The following is an 18565-nucleotide window of genomic DNA, read 5'->3' on the forward strand; positions in this document are numbered from 1 at the left end:
CATTGCTGCAAATTAGTGTATTTTCTTAACAAATCATGTAATGCGAATTTTCAGTAAATTTCGCATTTTAAAACTTTTGTAAACAAAATCTTCTGTTGTCGAAACATCTCCATTGCTAGGAATTCAGAACGTGAAGTTGATTCTTTGGCAATGGTTTCGCTCCCCTTTCGAAAGCAAAGGACAAGCAAATAGTCAAACTCGGTAAATGCTTCCCTTCCGTTTCTATTTGCATGTGCAAAAGCGCCGTTGGAAAATTTGAAAACCACGAAACGAAAATCACCCTGTCCGAAAACGAAGGGTTGGCGGAAGTTGTCGGATCAAAATTGGCCGCTGTCAAACCGCGAGCCGAAAAACAGGCCGTTTGTCGACACGGGTGCTTCATGCGGCCGCGGCACAACCGCAGCACGTTCGGCATTCGTATTGGCAGCTGTCAAACAGCCGTAAACCGGCCCGCTAGGCCCCCGCTAGGCAAAACTGGTTTTCACGAGCTCGCCAACGCTCCAAAGCGGTGCGATTTTCCCTCGCTGGTGAGCGTTTTTGAAAGACGTTGCGAGGGTTTTAGAGGGTTCAAGATGGCCGCCAAAACGCTCGCGCTGGTGTGCGATTGTGTTGGTGGACACAATTAAATGGCCAAAACAATAAATACACACCACCCTTCCCTCCATCTCCCCCTCATTGTCATATTTACATTTTCACTCCGCCGTTTGACACTGGTTCTAGATGACCAAATTTTGTACCGCGACAAATTTTCGGCGAGCTTTCTTTGTGCGAATAAAACTTCTCGGTTTTAGAACAAAATTGTTTGACGGTAGACGGTTTGACAGAGGGAAAGTGTAGCCAAAAATGGTCGTGAAAGATTTTTTGGGTCGTCTAGAAGTAGTGTCACTAACTATTACATCAGCTGTTCCTGTGGTGGCTTTTTATTACAATCTTCATTCACTGGTGGCTTTGAGTCGCTGGGGGAATCGGGGAAGGCCGGTAGAGCGCTTTTAACGGTGCTTTTATTAATGTATTTATTCCGTGCCGGTTCTGATGCCGGCCTGCGTGCCATGCCGATTGATGGTTATCAAACAAGCGTGAAGGTGTAGGTGTAACTCAAAGAAGTAAAATAAAAATTGATCATATTTCATGTATGGTCATCATTCTTCACTCTATGTGTGAAAGTAATAGAGTAACTGTACAAATTTTCGGCAGGTTAGTGCAGCAGTTGCACAAAAATGTCTCATACACCTTTGTTTTTTTACTTATTTTTCATGGAAGTGATGTTATTTTTGTTGATAAACTATCGTAATATGTTATGCTATTTTTAATTTGCCGTTTGAAAGCCCTTTTTTCACAAATATTTGTGAAAATGCAAACCGAACATCAAGAGGATTGTGGTGCCAACACCCAAGTGCCACAAATCCACTAAACGACTACTAAACGAGCTCTAAACGATTCTAGCTCTCTACCTAAACGGAATATGAAAATATTTCGTTTAGCAGACGGTGAAGGACTGATGCATTCTTAAAATAGCAAAAAGCTGGTGGTGCCATCTGTTGGTGGGATAGCGATATAGTGTAGCTTCCTCGCTTGGAGAGCTTCCTCATTCCCTCTGTACTGTTGTATGATTTCGCATTGAAGTTATGTATCGCTAGAACTAGAACGGCGATACGATTGTTTAAATACTAAACTCTAATGTAAACCACCAGCACTTAAGCAAGTGAGATTTGAGTAATGGTCGTTGGTGTTGATACCCACATATCTGACCACACGACCATTCATACAGATTTTTACTCGAAATGTTTGAAGGGTATATAGGCCATGATTAGATAAAGTTATGCGAAACACATTTCAAGAAAAGGACAGCAAAATAATGATGATTTGTAATACGCCATCTTTCCACGGATCTTTCATTTCACGGATCTTTCATTTTCTGCAGTTTAATCTGTGGCGCTTGGGTAGTCTATATATCACGTCGCTCTCAAGCATTTTGTAGATAAGATAATTTTGTTCTAATATAATAATTTTGTTATAATGGTTTGCCAAATGAAACAACTGCCAAAAGAAAAACATTCTTGAAGCATGGTGTATGCTTGCGGAGACCAGTATTTGTTATTTGTTATTTATTAATTAAAATTCAACGGACCGCAAGTGGCCCACTTGAAGCGAATTCATTTACATTCATTCATTATAACATAGTCACATTTCGGTCATTCATTTGTCACGCTTAGTCTTAAGTAACATAATTAACATGTAAAAGGTCGCACGACACGAATACTATTTAACAATGCGGTGCGCGACATGTCAGGTTGATGACGATCACAAATAACATTAAACTCACGGCGCATACGAATAAACGGATCAGAGGAGCCAAAGCGAGTGCGGCGTTCCTCCACGTCAAGTAGCGATCTAGCTCTGAGCGATCTCGGCGGGACATAAATGTTTAGCCTCGAAAGAAGCGCGGGCGAGTCGATCCGATTGTCAAGAAGTCCCGCGACAAACAGCCTCTGAGCGTTGCAGTTCCGCTGCTTCAGTGTCTCGATGCCAAGCAACGCACAGCGTCCCTCATAGTCAAGTTGGACACTCCAGGAGCGCAAAGCGAACCGCGTGAATTTGCGCTGGATCGACTCTAAACGAGCTAGGGGGCGAGTAGCTGTAGGCCACCATACTACTGAAGCGTATTCTAGCACTGGTCGCACCAAAGCACAGTATAGCGTCTTGATGCAGATCGGGTCAGTGATGTCTCGTGCTATTTGTTTTAGTAAGCCGATCAATAGTAGCTGAAGAGCGGACACATGCGTTGCCAAAAGGGTGATTACATACGACATGCTTTACGGCACTATTAGCAGAATCGCCAGCGAGCTGGAAGGCTGGATTAGGTTGAGCTGCGTCTGTTGTAAATCGGAGACAGGCGAAGACGGACAAGAAGCAGGCCTAGGCATAGCGCCATGGAGAATGGTTGGCTTTCTGTACTTATGGAGCATATTGGTGCGTTTATTCTTTTCCGTCGATATGCATTCAGGTTCACAAGGGTGTGTGAATATACCGATGTTTGTAGTTATTCGCATTCTCCTACAATACTGGTGCACCAAAAACTGTCATAAGTGTTTGCCTAAAAACAAACGCTCACTTTGAAACGAGCTCTGCAGGCAAGTAAAGGCAGGGTAGAGAAAATGAGCGAGATGCAGCGATATTCGAACGTCAAAAAGGTTCGCCATGCTGTACGGGTGCGCACATTGACAGCTAACGTTAACCTTAAAAAAATCATTGTGGGATCCTGCTCCGCACGAAAACGTGGTTTCGTGAAGGAAACAAAATATTTATCCGTGCTAAAATCCGTGCTCACCAGCTTCGACCAGCTCTATTAGCCGCGTGGCACGCAGTTTTACGATACACGATAAGCGCCAGCCTGCGACCGAACATGGAATACGGTGCATTAGCCTAGCGCCCGGCTTGGTTAGTACGGTGTGGAAACAGTGTGCTCCGTGTGCGGACGAGGTACGGCAGCGGTGTTGCTCTCCGCCTGTCCGCCTGCCAGGAGGAAGAAGCAGGCCTGAGCACGATGGCACATGTGGTGCACGGTCGGTGTGTGTAGTGTAGTGTAGGGTGCTGCCGACCAAGTCTAGCTAAATCTAGCAAGGACATCGGATCATATGCGCGTACTGTGGGTTGGGACTGTACGGTGTGTGCGTGTGTGTGTGTCGTATGTGTGACGGTGTGTTCAGTGAGAGAGGCTTCGGTGCTAGCGCATTTACTCCCTATACGGAATTCGGAGCACATGATAGAAAGGAAGCGCCTTCCGGATAGTGTTTCACTTGTACAGACAGGTGCGAAAACCTTTGCTGTATGATCAGCCAGTGGTAGACGGTGGTGGTGGTGTAGCTAACTTTGCCTTTCCAAACCGTTGCCCAGTCGGTTGCGCCGCATGCAGAGGGAATCGCTTGTTCCGCATGTTCCGGAACTAGCCCTGTGCACGGTACACCGATAACGTTTGCGGCGCCACACCGGTGAGGAAGAGAGCAACCCCCGGGAGCGCGTCCGATAATCGGCAGGTGGAGGAAACGGAACTGAAACGTGTAGCCAGAGCGCACCGTCTTCGTCGTTGTCGTCGTCTTGGTCGTCATCGTCGCCGCCGCCGCCGCCGCTGTCGTGCTTCTCACGAGGGTTACGCGGCTCAGTCTGCTGCCGCACGGTGTGTGGTGGTCGCGAGACTTTGCCTCTGTGTATGGTAGCATATATTATGTCATCAGGTTACACACGGCCAATACACACACACACGCGTAGTGTTTGCACGGGCACACGGCGATAAATCTATTTGCCATTTTGGTGCGGGATTTTTTCGGAGTGTAATTTCGGGACACGTTGAAAAGCGCCTGTGGCCAACGATCGCCATAAGACTAGTGGGGTCGTTTCGATTGTATTGTTGCGGATTCGCTCGGATCCGCTCGATTGGGGATCAGAATTTTCACGTCAATTTTACTGCCACATTCCCTCCCCCTTTCGCCGTGTATCGGTCGTACAGGCGGGTGTGTAGGATGCATGTTGATTTTGGTGCTCCCGAGATAAAGTAAAAAATGTGTGCTTTCGAATTTTGATCTACGTGTGTACGACGACGGTGTGCGCTACACGAGGTAATCGAGAACGTCAATACGCGTTCTCGCTCTCGCACGTGTTATCGTGGAGCAGTTCGCTTTCCCTCTCGCTCGCATCGCTGTGCAGAGGGCCCAGAGCCGGACCTTTCGTGCGAGAGAAACATTGTTCTATTTCGTTCGCTCTCTGTCTCTCTCTTTCTCTCGCTCTGCACCGCACACTGGTAAGAGCGCCGACTGCGAAAAAGTGCTCGTGATCCAAGGGCTGCTGCGGTGTGGTCAAATTTTGGGTGTGTATGTGTGCGTGTGTGTATGTGTTGTGTTGTGCACGGTCCTTCGCCCAGCAGTGTCGGGGTCGGTTTGGTGGTCGGTGTAGTATCCCTTTTCGAACTGACACCCAGTGCCCGCAGCGTGAAGCAACGTGCTCTCGGATTTGGACAAATGGAATGCCTTTTTCTCACACGCTTTTTATGATTTTTGCTTCTCCATCTACACAGTGACGGCGAAGAAGTGGCAGGGGTGAACGGCGCCGGGGGTGTTGGCCGGTAAAGTTGTTTTATTTGTGAACATTTTGGTTTTTATTTTTTGGGCAATTATTTTGTGATTGTGACCACCCGAATTTGCGGTGTGCGAAGAAGAAGAAGAAGAAGCAGAACGGCGTGCTAACCGGAAGCTGAGCTTTTTGTGAAAGGAAGCGCAAGTTTTACACACACAGACACGGCAGCGCGCGCTTGGGGCACTTGGGTCGCGTTGCGCCGAGCGGGTTTGTTCAAAGTTTTGTGTGTTGTGTGTGCGTTTATTTTTACTCATTTACAAATTAACTGAGAGTTTTGGTGTGGAAGCAAAACATACGCGAAAACTCGTCACGTCAAACCTCGAAGCTTGCGCGATCCACCTAAAGAGAGCCGTTTCCGCTAATCGGAAAATAATTGCAGCGAGCGAAAGCAATGGCATCAACACAGGTATCACATGGAACCAGTGTTAGCAACGCAGCAAATAACAACAACAACAACAACAACAACAACAACAACAACAACAACAATACCAACAGCAACAACAACAACAACAACAACAACTCTAGCTCTTCGTACGCCAACGTGTTGTTGAATCTGAAGGAGCAGCAGGGCAAAGACGTTTCGCATCAAGCCGACAACAACAAGGAAAACATTGGCAGTGAGCGACCGGGCAGTGGTGCACCTCCGAACAGTAGCAGCAGCAAAGGCAAACCGGTGGCAGGCAAAGAGTCGGTAACGCTCGGTACGGCCACGGCCCACAACCCAACAAACACTGCCGCGACCGGATCGGCGGCCACCAGCACCGCAAAGATGGCAGACGAGGCGAAGGTTCCGCTCAGCAATGAGCTGGATGTGAAAAACAACACGCCCGACGAGCTGGAAGACGATGCCAACTTTGTCCCAGTGGTGTCGCATCACAAGCGCGATCGTAAGGCAAAGGCGGCCGCTGCCGCTGCTGCCGCCGCCGCCGCCGCCGGCGCTTCAACGCCACATGGTGGCCCGAAATCGTCCGGAGAAAAACAGTCAGCCGCTGGAGCTGCTAGGGGGTCTGGCAGGCGCCCGGCGGCTCCAGGAACGCAAACGCACGCAGGCAAGCAGGGCAAGCTCTCACACGAACGTGGCGGCGGACCGGACGAGAAGGGCGGATCGTACCGGAAAGATTTCGGCAAACGAAAGTCGAGCGATCGCAGTCGCAATCTCGCGAATGCGGCCGGCGAATCAGCGAAGGACGAGAAGCTGCACGATGCGACGGCGGAAGGTGGCAGTGCCGGCGGTGCCAGTAGCACCAGCGGAGCACCCGGGAAGCAGCTACAGCAAGCGGCCGCTCCCGGTGGTGCTGTGGCCGGTCCGGCAGGCTCACCATCGGACGAGGAAGACCGCGGCAAGGAGGATGCGAAGAAGTTTGTTGAAGCGCCACTGCCAAAGGTGAACGCATGGAAGGTAGGTGGTTGTCGCTTGTCTACATGGTGGGTGTGTAATGTTATTAATGTTGTTTGTTGCACCCCTTTTCCTGGCGCAGGTCACCCCGTCCATAGAACCGGCTCCGATTCCAGCGAACGATACACGTGCCCAGACCAAGTCCAACACAGCCAAGGTAGCGCCAGCAGCGGCGCCCAGCTCGGCGGCAGCCGCTGCTACACCTGCCGTCCCAAGCCCTGCCAGCGCGGTTGCAGCTGTGGAAAAATCGGATGTTTCAAGCGCAACTGGATCGAATGAAAAGCGGAATGTACAGCCGAAACAGCCAACCAAAGCTCAAGGTAAACCAAGGCCACAGCAAGTCGAGGGCGTTAGGGCTCGTACACACATTGCTGATAACGGGCTGATCGCTGATTTGCAAAACTGCAAACCAGCTAATGTGGATGAATGATGAAGTAATACCGATTTTGTTTTCTTTTTTGTTGTAAACATTACACAGGAAATGGCAACCAGAAAGCAATGCCCAACGACCCGAACGGTAGCAAGTCAGCAGCTCCGGCCGGTGGAAAGTCTGATAAAAAACGTAACAACGCAAAGGTGGGTTTGGGATTTTGCTGCTAACCGTTGGGCGGGGGTTATTTTTATGTTTTATTGATTGCTTAAAATTGTCACTTCCCCCAGGCTGCCGATTTCACAGCGAACAGTGGAGACTGGCCAACACTGGGCGAGAAAAAGAACACCCCAGCCGACGGTCCCAAGAAAGGTGGATCGTCCGAAGCGAGCGTAGAAAAGCAAAACGCTGCTTCGAAAGCAACAGGCTCAGCAGTTTCGTCCACATCGACGGCCGGGGTACAGCCAAAATCGTCAGAACCGATGAATGCCCCACCAGCGCAATCGTCGTCGCCGAAGAAGCACCAGCAGCCAGCGGATGTTCCAGTTCCTGAAAGCGGTCCAAGTACCTCGAAGAGCACCTCCTCGACGAACACTAGCAACAACAGCGCCGTCGTTAAAGATAATGCTACCAAAACAGCGGATGGAGCATCCGCACGTGCTTCTACTGCCCGCGCTAATAATCAAACCGGTCCGAAATCGACCAACGAAGAGGGAGGAAAGAACGCTGCGGCACCATCCTCAACTGCTGCTGCTGCTGCTCCACCGAAACAACCTGCAACGGCATCCAGCACGGCGTCGAAACAGGCCAACTCGGATGGAGCTACTACTGATACCGCCGCCTCGGAGCAAGCGACGGCCACCACTTCACAGAGCCGACCGCACAGCCGAGGCCGTGGAACGGCAGCTGAAGGCGAGGTGAATGGGTCGGCCGCATCCGCTAGCAACAACACGCGCAAGGGCCCGAAACCGAAGTGGGTTCCGCTGGAAATAGAGCTGCCGAAGGCGCGCGAAAGACGTGCGCGAACGCCCCGGCACCGGCGGTACGACGACTACGAAGAGAGCGGTTGGCATCAGCATCAGGATTCGTCGGCCGGGGGACAGCAGTCAGCCGGCCAGGCGCAGCATGCTAACCAACAGCCACAGGCGCAACAGCAGCAGCAACAGCAGCCGCCGCAGCAGCAGCCGCCGCAGCAGCAACAGCAACAGCAGCATCAGCCGCAGTCGCACCGGGGCAACGGGGCTCCGCCGGGTGGCCGTATGCCTAGAGGGCGGACTACCCGCGGAGGAGGCGGCGGTCCGCCGGCTTATCGCGGTGGCAGAGGCGGCAGTGGCCGCATCGCTACCGGACGCGGTGGAATGAACTTCGGCTACAGACGCGGGGCGCCCATGCGCGGAGGAGCCAACCGTCATATGAACGATCGGACCACTGCCACAACGGGTGCTGCGGCCGGCGTCGAGAACGGTGTGGTTGGCGGCATCCCGCTTGGAACTGGGCAGGATTTCCAAGACTTCACCGCGGTGAACACCAAAATCGGTACCGACCAGGCGGCGTTCATCATGCCTTATCTAAGCACGTTCTACTACAACGGTGCGCCATTGATAGGAATGGATCAGCTGAGCATTAAGGAGTGTATTAAAAAGCAAATGTAAGTTGGCCGCCTTGTTCTTACAAACCTTCTCCCGTCTTCCCACTAACTTTTTTCCTGCTGAAACTAATTGTTAATTTTTATTTCCCTTTCTTGTCGCTTGCCACAGTGAATATTACTTTAGCGAGGAAAATCTAAATCGTGATTTCTACCTGCGGCGAAAAATGGACCCGGAGGGCTTCCTTCCGGTTACGCTTATCGCATCGTTCCATCGAGTGCAAGCGCTCACCGACGATATTGACATAATCACCGAAGCAATCAAGGAATCGGAAAAGCTGGAGCTGATCGAAGACTACAAGGTGCGCACGCGCGTCAACCCCACGATGTGGCCAATCGATCACTCGGTCACGATCGTGAATGGTGCGATGAACTTCGGAGTTACTTTCGCCGACCAGCAGCAGCAGCAGGACCGGACGTCGGCGTTGCCATCGCAGACGGTGCAGGGAGAGCAACAAGCGCCAGATACTAAACCGGCCGGGCAAGAACAGCAGCAACAGGGGGCGGCGGCGACGGCGGCGGCGGTTCCTGCGCCGACATCGGTTCCGGTCGCTGGCGACGGAGCCGATGTCGCAGCCGTGCCGCAGCTGCAGGTGGCCTCGAAGATCCTGTCTAGTATTCCACCACCCCCGTTACCGAGAAATATTCGCAACCCAGTAAGCAAAGCGAGCAAAACCGTGCCGCTGCTAATACCGTGCGTGAACGTAGCGCCGATGGTGAAGCCTTGCTCCGTCAAAGAGGTAGCGCAGAAGACCAATGCTGCCCCTGCCGCTCAGCCGCCGCCCGCGGAGAGTGGGAAATCGGCAGAAGAAAACTTAAACCCCGACGTGCCGGAATTCGTTCCGGCGGCCGCGCAAGTAGAAAATAAGCCACCGAAAAGTAAAGCGAACGAGAAAAAGCAGCCCAATCCACCACCGGCTGCTGCTGGCGGTGGGAAGAAGGGTAAGGCGGCCCAACAGCATGGGAGTGGTAGCGAGGGAGGCAAGGAAGGCAAAACGGTGAAGGTGGACGAGAAGCCTGCGGAAGCAACTGCACAGCCGGAAGAGGAATCAGCCGAACAGCAGCAACAACAGCCACAACCAGAGGCCGCCTTATGGAAGGAAGTGAAGAGAAGATCTCGGTCGAGTCAATCTCACCCTCAGCAAGCACCAGCGCAGCAGCAGCAGCAGCAGCAACAGGCAAAGCAGCAGACAAAAAACAGTAGCGCTACCAGCAGTGTCAGTGGACCGCTGTCGAATGACATTGCTGGTAGCAAGAAGGCTGCATCGATGGAGCAGCTCGCAAAACAATCATCATCGCAGCAGGCGAAGCCCCAGCAGGGTGGCAGTAACACAACGACGCAACAACTGAAGCAGGACAACCTGGGCACCGCACCGGCAGCGGCAGCAGCAGCAGGAGCGAATGCTGCGTCCACCACGGAAGAGCGCGAAGAACTTGACTTCCAGTTCGACGAAGAGCTGGACATACCGCGCAGCTGTGGCGGTCGGGTGAACCATTTCACCGACAACTGGTCGGAGGACGACGACGAGTCGGATTACGAGATACCGGACACGGAAATCAACAAGCTGCTGATCGTGACCCAGATCACGAACCGGCTGCCCAAGCACGATGGGTACGATCGTACGGGCGATTTCACGACGCGCACGAAAATTACGCAGGACCTGGAGCGCATCATCAACGATGGGCTGTACAACTACGAGGAGGATCTGCTCACGAGCAAGAGCGATGGGCGGCGCGGTGGCGGCTACCATGGCTATCGGACGGTGAACCTCATCTCGCAGGAGGAGTACGACAAGCTCGTGACGAAGCCGACCAAGCTGGCAACGCTGGAGGTGGCATCGTCGCAACCCTCCGCGCCTCTGGCACCACCGAGTGTGACCATCGCATCGCCGCCGGCAGCGTCGTCGCCACCGTCGTCCGCAGCGCTCAACGACAGCAGCATGGTCGACGATCAGTCGCTGCTGGACGTGAGCGGGCTTAATGTGAGCACCGCCTCGACGACCACCGGCAACCGGCACAAGGCGCGCTTCTACGCCGTCAACAAGGACGAGTTTGTCGATCCGATCACGCCCCGCAAGCGCAAAACGCGCCACCTGAACAATCCGCCGGTCGAGAGCCACGTCGGCTGGGTGCTGGACGCGGTGGAGCATCGGCCCCGCACGACCAGTATTGGCAGCTCGGCCGGCACGAGCCCGACCGCGTCCAGCTACGGCTCACTGCCCCACAGCCTGCCGGTCTTTCAGCATCCGTCCCACGCGCTGCTGAAGGAGAACGGGTTCACGCAGCAGGTGTACCACAAGTACCACAGCCGGTGCCTGAAGGAGCGCAAGCGGATGGGCCCGGGTCAGTCGCAGGAGATGAACACACTGTTCCGGTTCTGGTCGTTCTTCTTGCGCGAGAACTTCAACAAGAACATGTACAACGAGTTCCGGCAGCTCGCGATCGAGGATGCCGCCGAGGGTTTCCGGTACGGGCTGGAGTGTTTGTTCCGGTTCTATTCGTACGGGTTGGAGAAGAAGTTCCGGGCGCAGCTGTACGAAGACTTCCAGCACGAGACGGTATCAGACTACGAAAATGGTACGAACAGCGTGGGGCGGCACCACTAATGTTGTTTGCTCTAACACAAATGTATATCTTTTTTTTTTTGGTTTCCTCTCCCCCATACTTCATAGGTCAACTGTACGGGCTGGAGAAATTTTGGGCCTTCCAAAAGTACTACAAAAACGCTTCCAAGCTCACGGTAAACCCCAAGCTGAAGGAATATTTGGACAAGTTCAATTCGATCGAAGATTTCCGTGTGCTGGAACCGCAGATCAACGAAATGCTTGAGGGTGTCGGTACTCTGAAACCGTGTCAAACGAAGCGCCGCCCGAGAAGCGTTTCGGAGAGCGAGGGTGTCGCGGTGGTCGTCGGTTCCGCACCGGGACCGTCGCATGCCGGTAGCCATGCTTACCAGGCCGGAGGAAGTCGCCGCGGCGGCAGCAGCGGAAGTGGAGCCGGTTCATCGAGTCACAGCAATACTGGTCATTACACAAGTCGTAACCGGTGAGTACGAAACGGAGTGAAACTAATTTGCACTACATTAATAACAACACCTTGTATTGTGTGCATTGATAACGTTGAGAAAAAAAAGTATTGGGGTTTTTTTCTGCTTTTTCCGCACGGCTGATAGGAAAGGATTTATGTACAAATTGAAATATTTAAAATTGTTCAACACATAGCACGTGATCGTGATGGAGACGCCTGGTGTCTTGAGTAAATTAGAAAATGTACTAGTGGCGACCTTTTGATGATTTAAGCTGGAGTGTTGCATGTTTTTACAGACACGTGCTTAAATTTCATCACTCATGTTGTTTTCTTCCCATACCTATTCCACAATACTACATCTTCATACATGTATTATACACTAGCTAACGACAATTTATTTTACCTTGCGTGTGTTCTAGATGCGATTCAACGGGAAACAGACCGGTGGAGGTATCGAACCGGCTACGCACCCGCACCGGCTCCTTCGGCGACTCAACACAGGTGATGCGGCGCAGGAGCGGATCGGCAGGAAATCGTGTAGTGCGCACGTTTAACAACCCGAGCAGCAGCCATCGTTCCCTTGCCTTTCTTACCCGTAGCAACATGCAGCAGCCCTCCACGTCAGGTAATGTAGGTAGCAACAGTAACATCAGCAAACATCAGCAGCAAACCTCACAGTACGCAGCTGGTGCTCACAAGGCAAAGCCGTACAAAACGCCGGCGCAAAGTAGTAACAGCAGCGGCGGTGACAATACGGCCGGACCGGCGCCCGACGGTGCAATGCCGAGCAGCAGCAACAGCAGCAGCAACAACAACAGTAAACCTAATGAAAGCAACGTTCATAACTAAAGCAGTGCTAATTCAATGCTGCAGGGGACAAACTATCCTGATTTAATGTGAGTAATCGCGGTCCAAACGGCTATTTCTCAACCGATGTTATGAGAAGGTAGTTAGTTTTGCTCCGATGCGAGTTACGCCGCACTAGAGAGAGAGAGAAAGAGTTACGTATTAGTAGCTTTCTTTTTCAAACTGCCAGACAGATACACACACAGACACAGATACACACACACAAACGCGCTCACAGTGGATGTTGCGCGGGTGGATGTGTGTTTTATTTTCTGCCCTGTGCGCTCTCGAAGCAAGGTCTTCGAAAGCAGACTTGCAACATGGCGCTGCATGCGGCAAGTTAAAATTATAATGGTTATTCTTTTTTTTTTGCCTCAAATCCCCCTTTTCATGCCATTTTTTTAGCTGAATGGCTGAATCTTATTGATGTTCCTACAAACACAAAGCAAGAGAAAAACAAAAACAACCCAATAACGAAACCAGTAGAGGAATACTAGTATTTCTGCCCCGATATTAAACCGCGCGCGAACCTATCGAAGTAGATACGCGGAAGGCCTCTACGCGAAACCGCCCTGTAGGTGTAAAGTTCATTGTATTCGCACTTTGATGGTGTGATCCGACAACAGGAGACAAGCAGGAGAAACACACGAAGTGTGGCTGCGTAGTAAAACGATAAAAAGTACGAAAAAGAGTAGACAGCAGATACAAAAAAAAAACTACTCAGGCATCTCTGCTTGGCTGGTTACACGCCCTGAGGCTTGTATTTTTAGGCAGTACAAGCCGAGATGGGGGAAGGCTTGGCGTCTCTGCACCGACACCCTATCCAAATTAGAACTCCCATACATCCGTCGTACACCACACGGCTGGTACATAATGATAACTGCACCGACGTTGATTATTATTGTATTTTTTTTTGTTTGTTGTGGAGCCATAGTTGTACATGGATTTGTGTGTGGGTGTTCAAGTGTTAAGCTACCGGCTTGCGTTATGGGTAGCGTAAATGGTAACGTGTCTGCTTTGCAAACAACAAGCTGCACGTGTACCGGTTGTGCACATGTGTTATTACGAAGTGCGTGGAATAACACTTAAGTGAAAGTATAAAGCGTATATACTTACCGTGCTTTAGATGTAGTGCAGGACTGTAAAGTGGAAAATGATTGAATTTGGTTTTGTGTGTCTGTGTTTAGGGTGGCCGTTTCTGTGGTGTGGTCCCCCCGCCCCGCACGATTTGTAGTCAGCCGTGCAAGAATAACACAAAACACACGATATCTGTGCGCTAAAGAAGAAAAAAAAACGCAAATGGGGGTCTTTATTTAAACACGCTATAATCAGGTTTGTTAGTTTTTGTCAGGGTGAATTTGTTGATTTCCGTACAAAATAATACTGTGACCGTGCCCTGTAACTCCGTAACCAGAGGTGTACTAAGAATGCAACTATAGAGGAATTATTCAAAATTTGCGAATGAGGCGCGGTCGGTTTCTCACGTGTTTGATAAGTTTTGTACGCCACTCATTTGTTCTCACACCGTTGTGCCCTGATCCTCCCTATGCTTATTATGCTTTACATCTACTAATTTGTGTTAATTTTTGCGCTCACACTGATGCGCGTGCCTGACACTGATAGTTGTGTGTTTTCTGCTATTGCTCTGTAATTGGTATGTTTTTTTTTCAATTGGGCCTATATTTTTATCGTTGAATGTTCTTTTCTTTAATTTACGTTTATAATTTTTTTTTCTGTGGGATTATTGAATTTAATGTTCGATAAAAGAAGTTACTAGAAGTGTAAGCGGAATGACTAAGAGATAAAATTACACACACACAACTTCTTAGTACGTAGGTGCAAACTAATGGAAAAACATGAAAATGCAAAAAAAAATCATAAAACAAAGATGATGAGCAGGGCCGAAAGCAAATAAAAAAAATGTCGAAAATCGTTGCTAGCTACAAATAGATTCGGATTATGAAAGGTAAAACAACAAGAAAAATTGCTGAGCCGCAATTAATTAAACTATAAATATAAATATAAATATATATAAATCGATAACTGTAAATATTATACTTTATATCAGTCAGTTTACATAAAAAATACTTTGTAAGATGATTTTGAAAGGCGTTCTTCTTTCTCTTCGTACACTAAAATTGATGACAAAAATTGAATGTTTTAACATGTTTCTTACTTACTTACTTATCCGGCGCTACAACCGCTTTGCGGTCTTGGGCTGCCTCAGGAGTGTCCGCAACCGCTCACGGTCTCGCGCCTTCGTCTGCCAGTCCGTTATCCCGGCCTTAATGGCGGACGCCTCCACGCCATCTTGCCACCTCAATTTGGGCCTACCACGCCTCCTCTGTCCTTGTGGACGGCCTAAAACGACTTTACGGGCTGGGTCGTCCGTTTCCATGCGTACAACATGGCCAGCCCACCGGAGCCTGGCGAGCATGATACGCTGTATGACAGTGAGGTCGCCGTACATCTCGTACAGCTCGTCATTATAGCGGCTCCTCCATTGTCCTTCCACACATACGGGGCCAAGTATCCTTCTGAGCATCTTCCTCTCGAACGCGGCTAAGAGGGTTTCGTCAGATTTGGACAGTGTCCATGTCTCAGAGGCGTATGTGAGTACTGGTACTATATAGGTACTATATAGTCCCAGCTTCGTCCGTCGCGACAGGTTCTTGGAGGTGAACTGATTTTCAGGCTGTAGAATGACCGGTTGGCAGCCAGCATCCTTGCGCGCAACTCATCTTCCATGCTGTTGTCGTTGCTGACCTTTGACCCAAGATAGGTGAATTCTGGGACGACTGCAAAAGTGCGTTCACCTATCTGTACATCACGCCTACGTAGATTCGGATTATTTATTGGTAGGTCCGCTGATGTTGCCACCATCAGTTTGGTCTTAGCCTCGGATTGCAGATAAACGAGGCTCTCTGCCGCCTGCTCGATGCACCAATGATGTCTATATCATCAGCGTATGCCAGGATCTGGGTTGACTTATAGAAGATGGTTCCCGTAGTCTCCACCCTCGAGTCACGGATGGCCCTCTCTAGCGCCAGGTTGAATAAGAGACAAGCAAGCCCGTCCCCCTGGCGCAGACCTTTGGTGGTAGCAAAAGGTCCTGAGAGTTTTCCATCCACCCTCACCCTTAACATGTTTCAGCTGTTTTAAATTTTGCAGCAGCTATGACTTTAGTGAATGACGTGGCTGGCCATTGGAAATTCTGATTGGAATTCAGTTGAGCCTTGTCTCATCTTGGGAATCCTATATGAATGTATTTAAAGTAATGCTTATAGCCTAGTGTCAAAGTATCACACACTCTCAATTATACACAAATATTAATCATAATTTTTGTGTTTCGGACTGGTGCACAATTGAGGATATTAAAGGACACACGCGGCTCTTCTGTATCAATCACTATATTCTAATATAAATAATATATATGCTACAGGATTGTTGTGTGTGTCGGGTGGCAGCCTATGATCGAGTGCGAACCCTCGGTAGCCCGATCGCTCCCGAAGCCCTTAACGGACATTCGGACGTCGGATGCTGTTAGTTCCACGACAGCATCGAGTCGCGGTTACACTGCACTGTTTCTGTACACAACAAGAATGAATAAAACAGTATATTTTACGTAAGATGTAGCTTGAGTCTATCCTCAAAACATTTTTCGGTTAATTGATGTCAAATAGATGGTAGTTACTAGTAAAAGTGCGACACACAGCTGATATATAGTCTGAAAAGTTAAAACGGGTATTTAACTGGACAAGAGACAGTAATTAATTGACGTGTACGTAAGTTTCTAGATATACTTTAACGCTACATCATAACTAGTAGTGTTGGAGCGTCAAGTCACTTACCTCCTAATTGCCTTAGTACTGGTTCCTTCCAGTGTAGACCTTCCTGAAAGTACGACGGTAGTAAGTACAGTGAAATATCTCTAAGGTGAATCAAGGGACCATCAGTTTAGAGAAACATTCAGCCACTTTCCCAAACTCGATCGAGGTGGAAACAATAAAAGTGGTTGACAAAAACGACATAAAATGGTGAATTCCTTGGATGTACTTAGAAAATTTTGCCATTTAGAGAATTTGGGCTGGCAAATCGCATATGCAGCATAGAAAATATTCGCCTTAGGGTTCATAAATTACTACAGGTCGGTCCGTCCTGTGTACTTTGACAAAACTTCAATTGACTGCTAGTGCCCGCGTACACATGACACCCACGGGCCTGCCCACTAGTGATGGGTAATCCGGAGCGCAGTCATGGATCAACTCCGACTCCGGTGCGCAAAATATGACTCCGACTCCGGATCATAACCGGAATTGGCTCCGGATCAGTCCGGATCAGTCTGGATCAATCCGGATCAGTCCGAATCAGTCCGGATCAGTCCGGATCAGTCCGGATCAGTCCGGATCAGTTCGGATCAGTCCGAATCAGTCCGGATCAGTCCGGATCAATCCGGATCAATCCGGATCAGTCTGGATCAATCCGGATAAATCCGGATCAATCCGGATAAATCCGGATCAGTCCGGATCAATCCGGATCAGTCCAGATCAGTCCGGATCAGTCCGGATGAATCCGGATCTGTCCGGATCAGTCCGGATCTTATGAGTCCGGATGAGTCCGGATGAGTCCGGAGGAGTCCGGATGCGTCCGGATCAGTCTGGGTGAGTTCGTCTGAGTCGGAACGAGTCCGGTAGAGTCCGGGCGAGTAGTTTAGGTTGACGTTGCAATTGCTAATTCTCAAAATGACTGTCCATTATCGTTTAGACAATTCTTGATGAGTTCATTGACTTTCAAGTCGTATATCGAATATGTACGAAAACTGATGTCCGGATTGATCCCCCCCCCCCCCTAAACAGTCCCGAGCAACTCCGAGTCTGACTCCGAGTGGTGCCGCAGTCGGATTGATCCGACTCCGGTGAAAAAATTGTATTTACCCATCACTACTGCCCACGTCCGAATGCAGAGCCGATTGCATACGATTCTATCTTTACCATTAACATGAGAAAGACAGGGCTTATGCCCCGAACGTACCCGAAAGGTATGCATGCTTCACTCATCAGGATCTAAAGGCAAGGACAAGGCAAAAGAGACACAGAAAAGATTCCTCACGGCTACACATGTCCTCTAGACGCGTTGTCTATGCGTCTCGCTCGGTATCACAGCATACGGTAGGTAAGGAGTACAACTTCAGCTACGTGATACGCATACATGTTTATCGAACACAACTATTCGGTTCGGCTCGGTAAAGTTCGGTAGGACGCCGGAACACATGAGCGCAGACTTTTCATGATTTTGTATGAGACTTTGGCTGTTTTGGACCACACGTGTAGGTGCTGACACTGTCCGTGTGAGTCCAAAGTTACTTAGCAACTCCAATACAAATACAAAGTCCGTAGCAACCATAATTCTCTATCTGCCAATCTCAATAAAAATCTCCATCCATCATGGGTACCGAAATCAAAGCTAAGGACCCACCTGTAGTCTATCTAGCTACGTTGCCTCAGGGAGATATTCATCTTGAAGAGGCATGACATGTATGGAATATGACGGGACCGACAAAATGTTCCACTTAAAGAAACAATTCGTCTTGAAGGGACTCCATCTTAGAGAGATTTCACGTAGTACCTAAGTGTAAGTGATTACCAGAAGTTGTTAGCATTTTTTACGATTGGAGAAAACATTAAAGCATGGGTACATAGACGGCTCAAAGTCTCTATAAAATGATAATAATAAATGGGTACATGGTGCGTACTCGCTAGCTAGTGTGATTTGGTTCTCCACTATCGCCATCTAGCGGCAATAGGCGAAAGAGACCAAAATGTGTTACGTGCCATCGAGCGAATGCTCGTAGTGTTACTAACATTTATTCATTTTTTCATCATTTTGTGATGATGAAAAGATCACATATCATAACAAAATCGTACTGAAAAATTATTTTTTAGAATAAAAATTAAAGAATTGTAGTGATATTTCCGGCCAGCTGTCGCTAGATACTAAACTTCAAAATTCAACCAAACAATTACGCTCCGTTTACTCACCCTTTATGTCCGTAAACAAAGCTCCTGCTTACCTTATCCCATTTTCCAATCATGTTTCTAAACCAATTTCTCAATCTCAATGTTTGTGAACAGAACAGAACAATAAAATCCAACAA

General features: G+C 49.4%; 1 protein-coding gene across 8 annotated transcripts; it reads left to right on the forward strand.

The window, feature by feature from the left end:
- Positions 1-3168: 3168 nt before the first annotated feature.
- LOC1270398 (la-related protein 1) lies at positions 3169-14511 on the forward strand. 8 transcript variants are annotated; one of them, XM_061641421.1, is made up of 8 exons: positions 3169-3438; positions 5507-6526; positions 6606-6843; positions 7002-7099; positions 7184-8541; positions 8651-11115; positions 11211-11583; positions 11985-14511. In XM_061641421.1, the coding sequence occupies exons 2-8, from the start codon at positions 5519-5521 to the stop codon at positions 12412-12414; spliced, it is 5970 nt and encodes a 1989-aa protein (XP_061497405.1). In that variant the 5' UTR covers positions 3169-3438; positions 5507-5518; the 3' UTR covers positions 12415-14511. The 8 variants fall into 8 exon arrangements, with proteins under 8 accessions (XP_061497405.1, XP_061497404.1, XP_061497407.1 ...); XM_061641420.1 differs by having other exon boundaries at positions 3209-3438; positions 5069-6526; XM_061641423.1 differs by having other exon boundaries at positions 3221-3480; positions 5069-6526.
- The last annotated feature ends 4054 nt before the right edge of the window (positions 14512-18565 follow it).

The sequence above is a fragment of the Anopheles gambiae genome, chromosome 2 (assembly GCF_943734735.2).
Source record: "Anopheles gambiae chromosome 2, idAnoGambNW_F1_1, whole genome shotgun sequence".
NCBI classification, from domain to species: domain Eukaryota; kingdom Metazoa; phylum Arthropoda; class Insecta; order Diptera; family Culicidae; genus Anopheles; species Anopheles gambiae.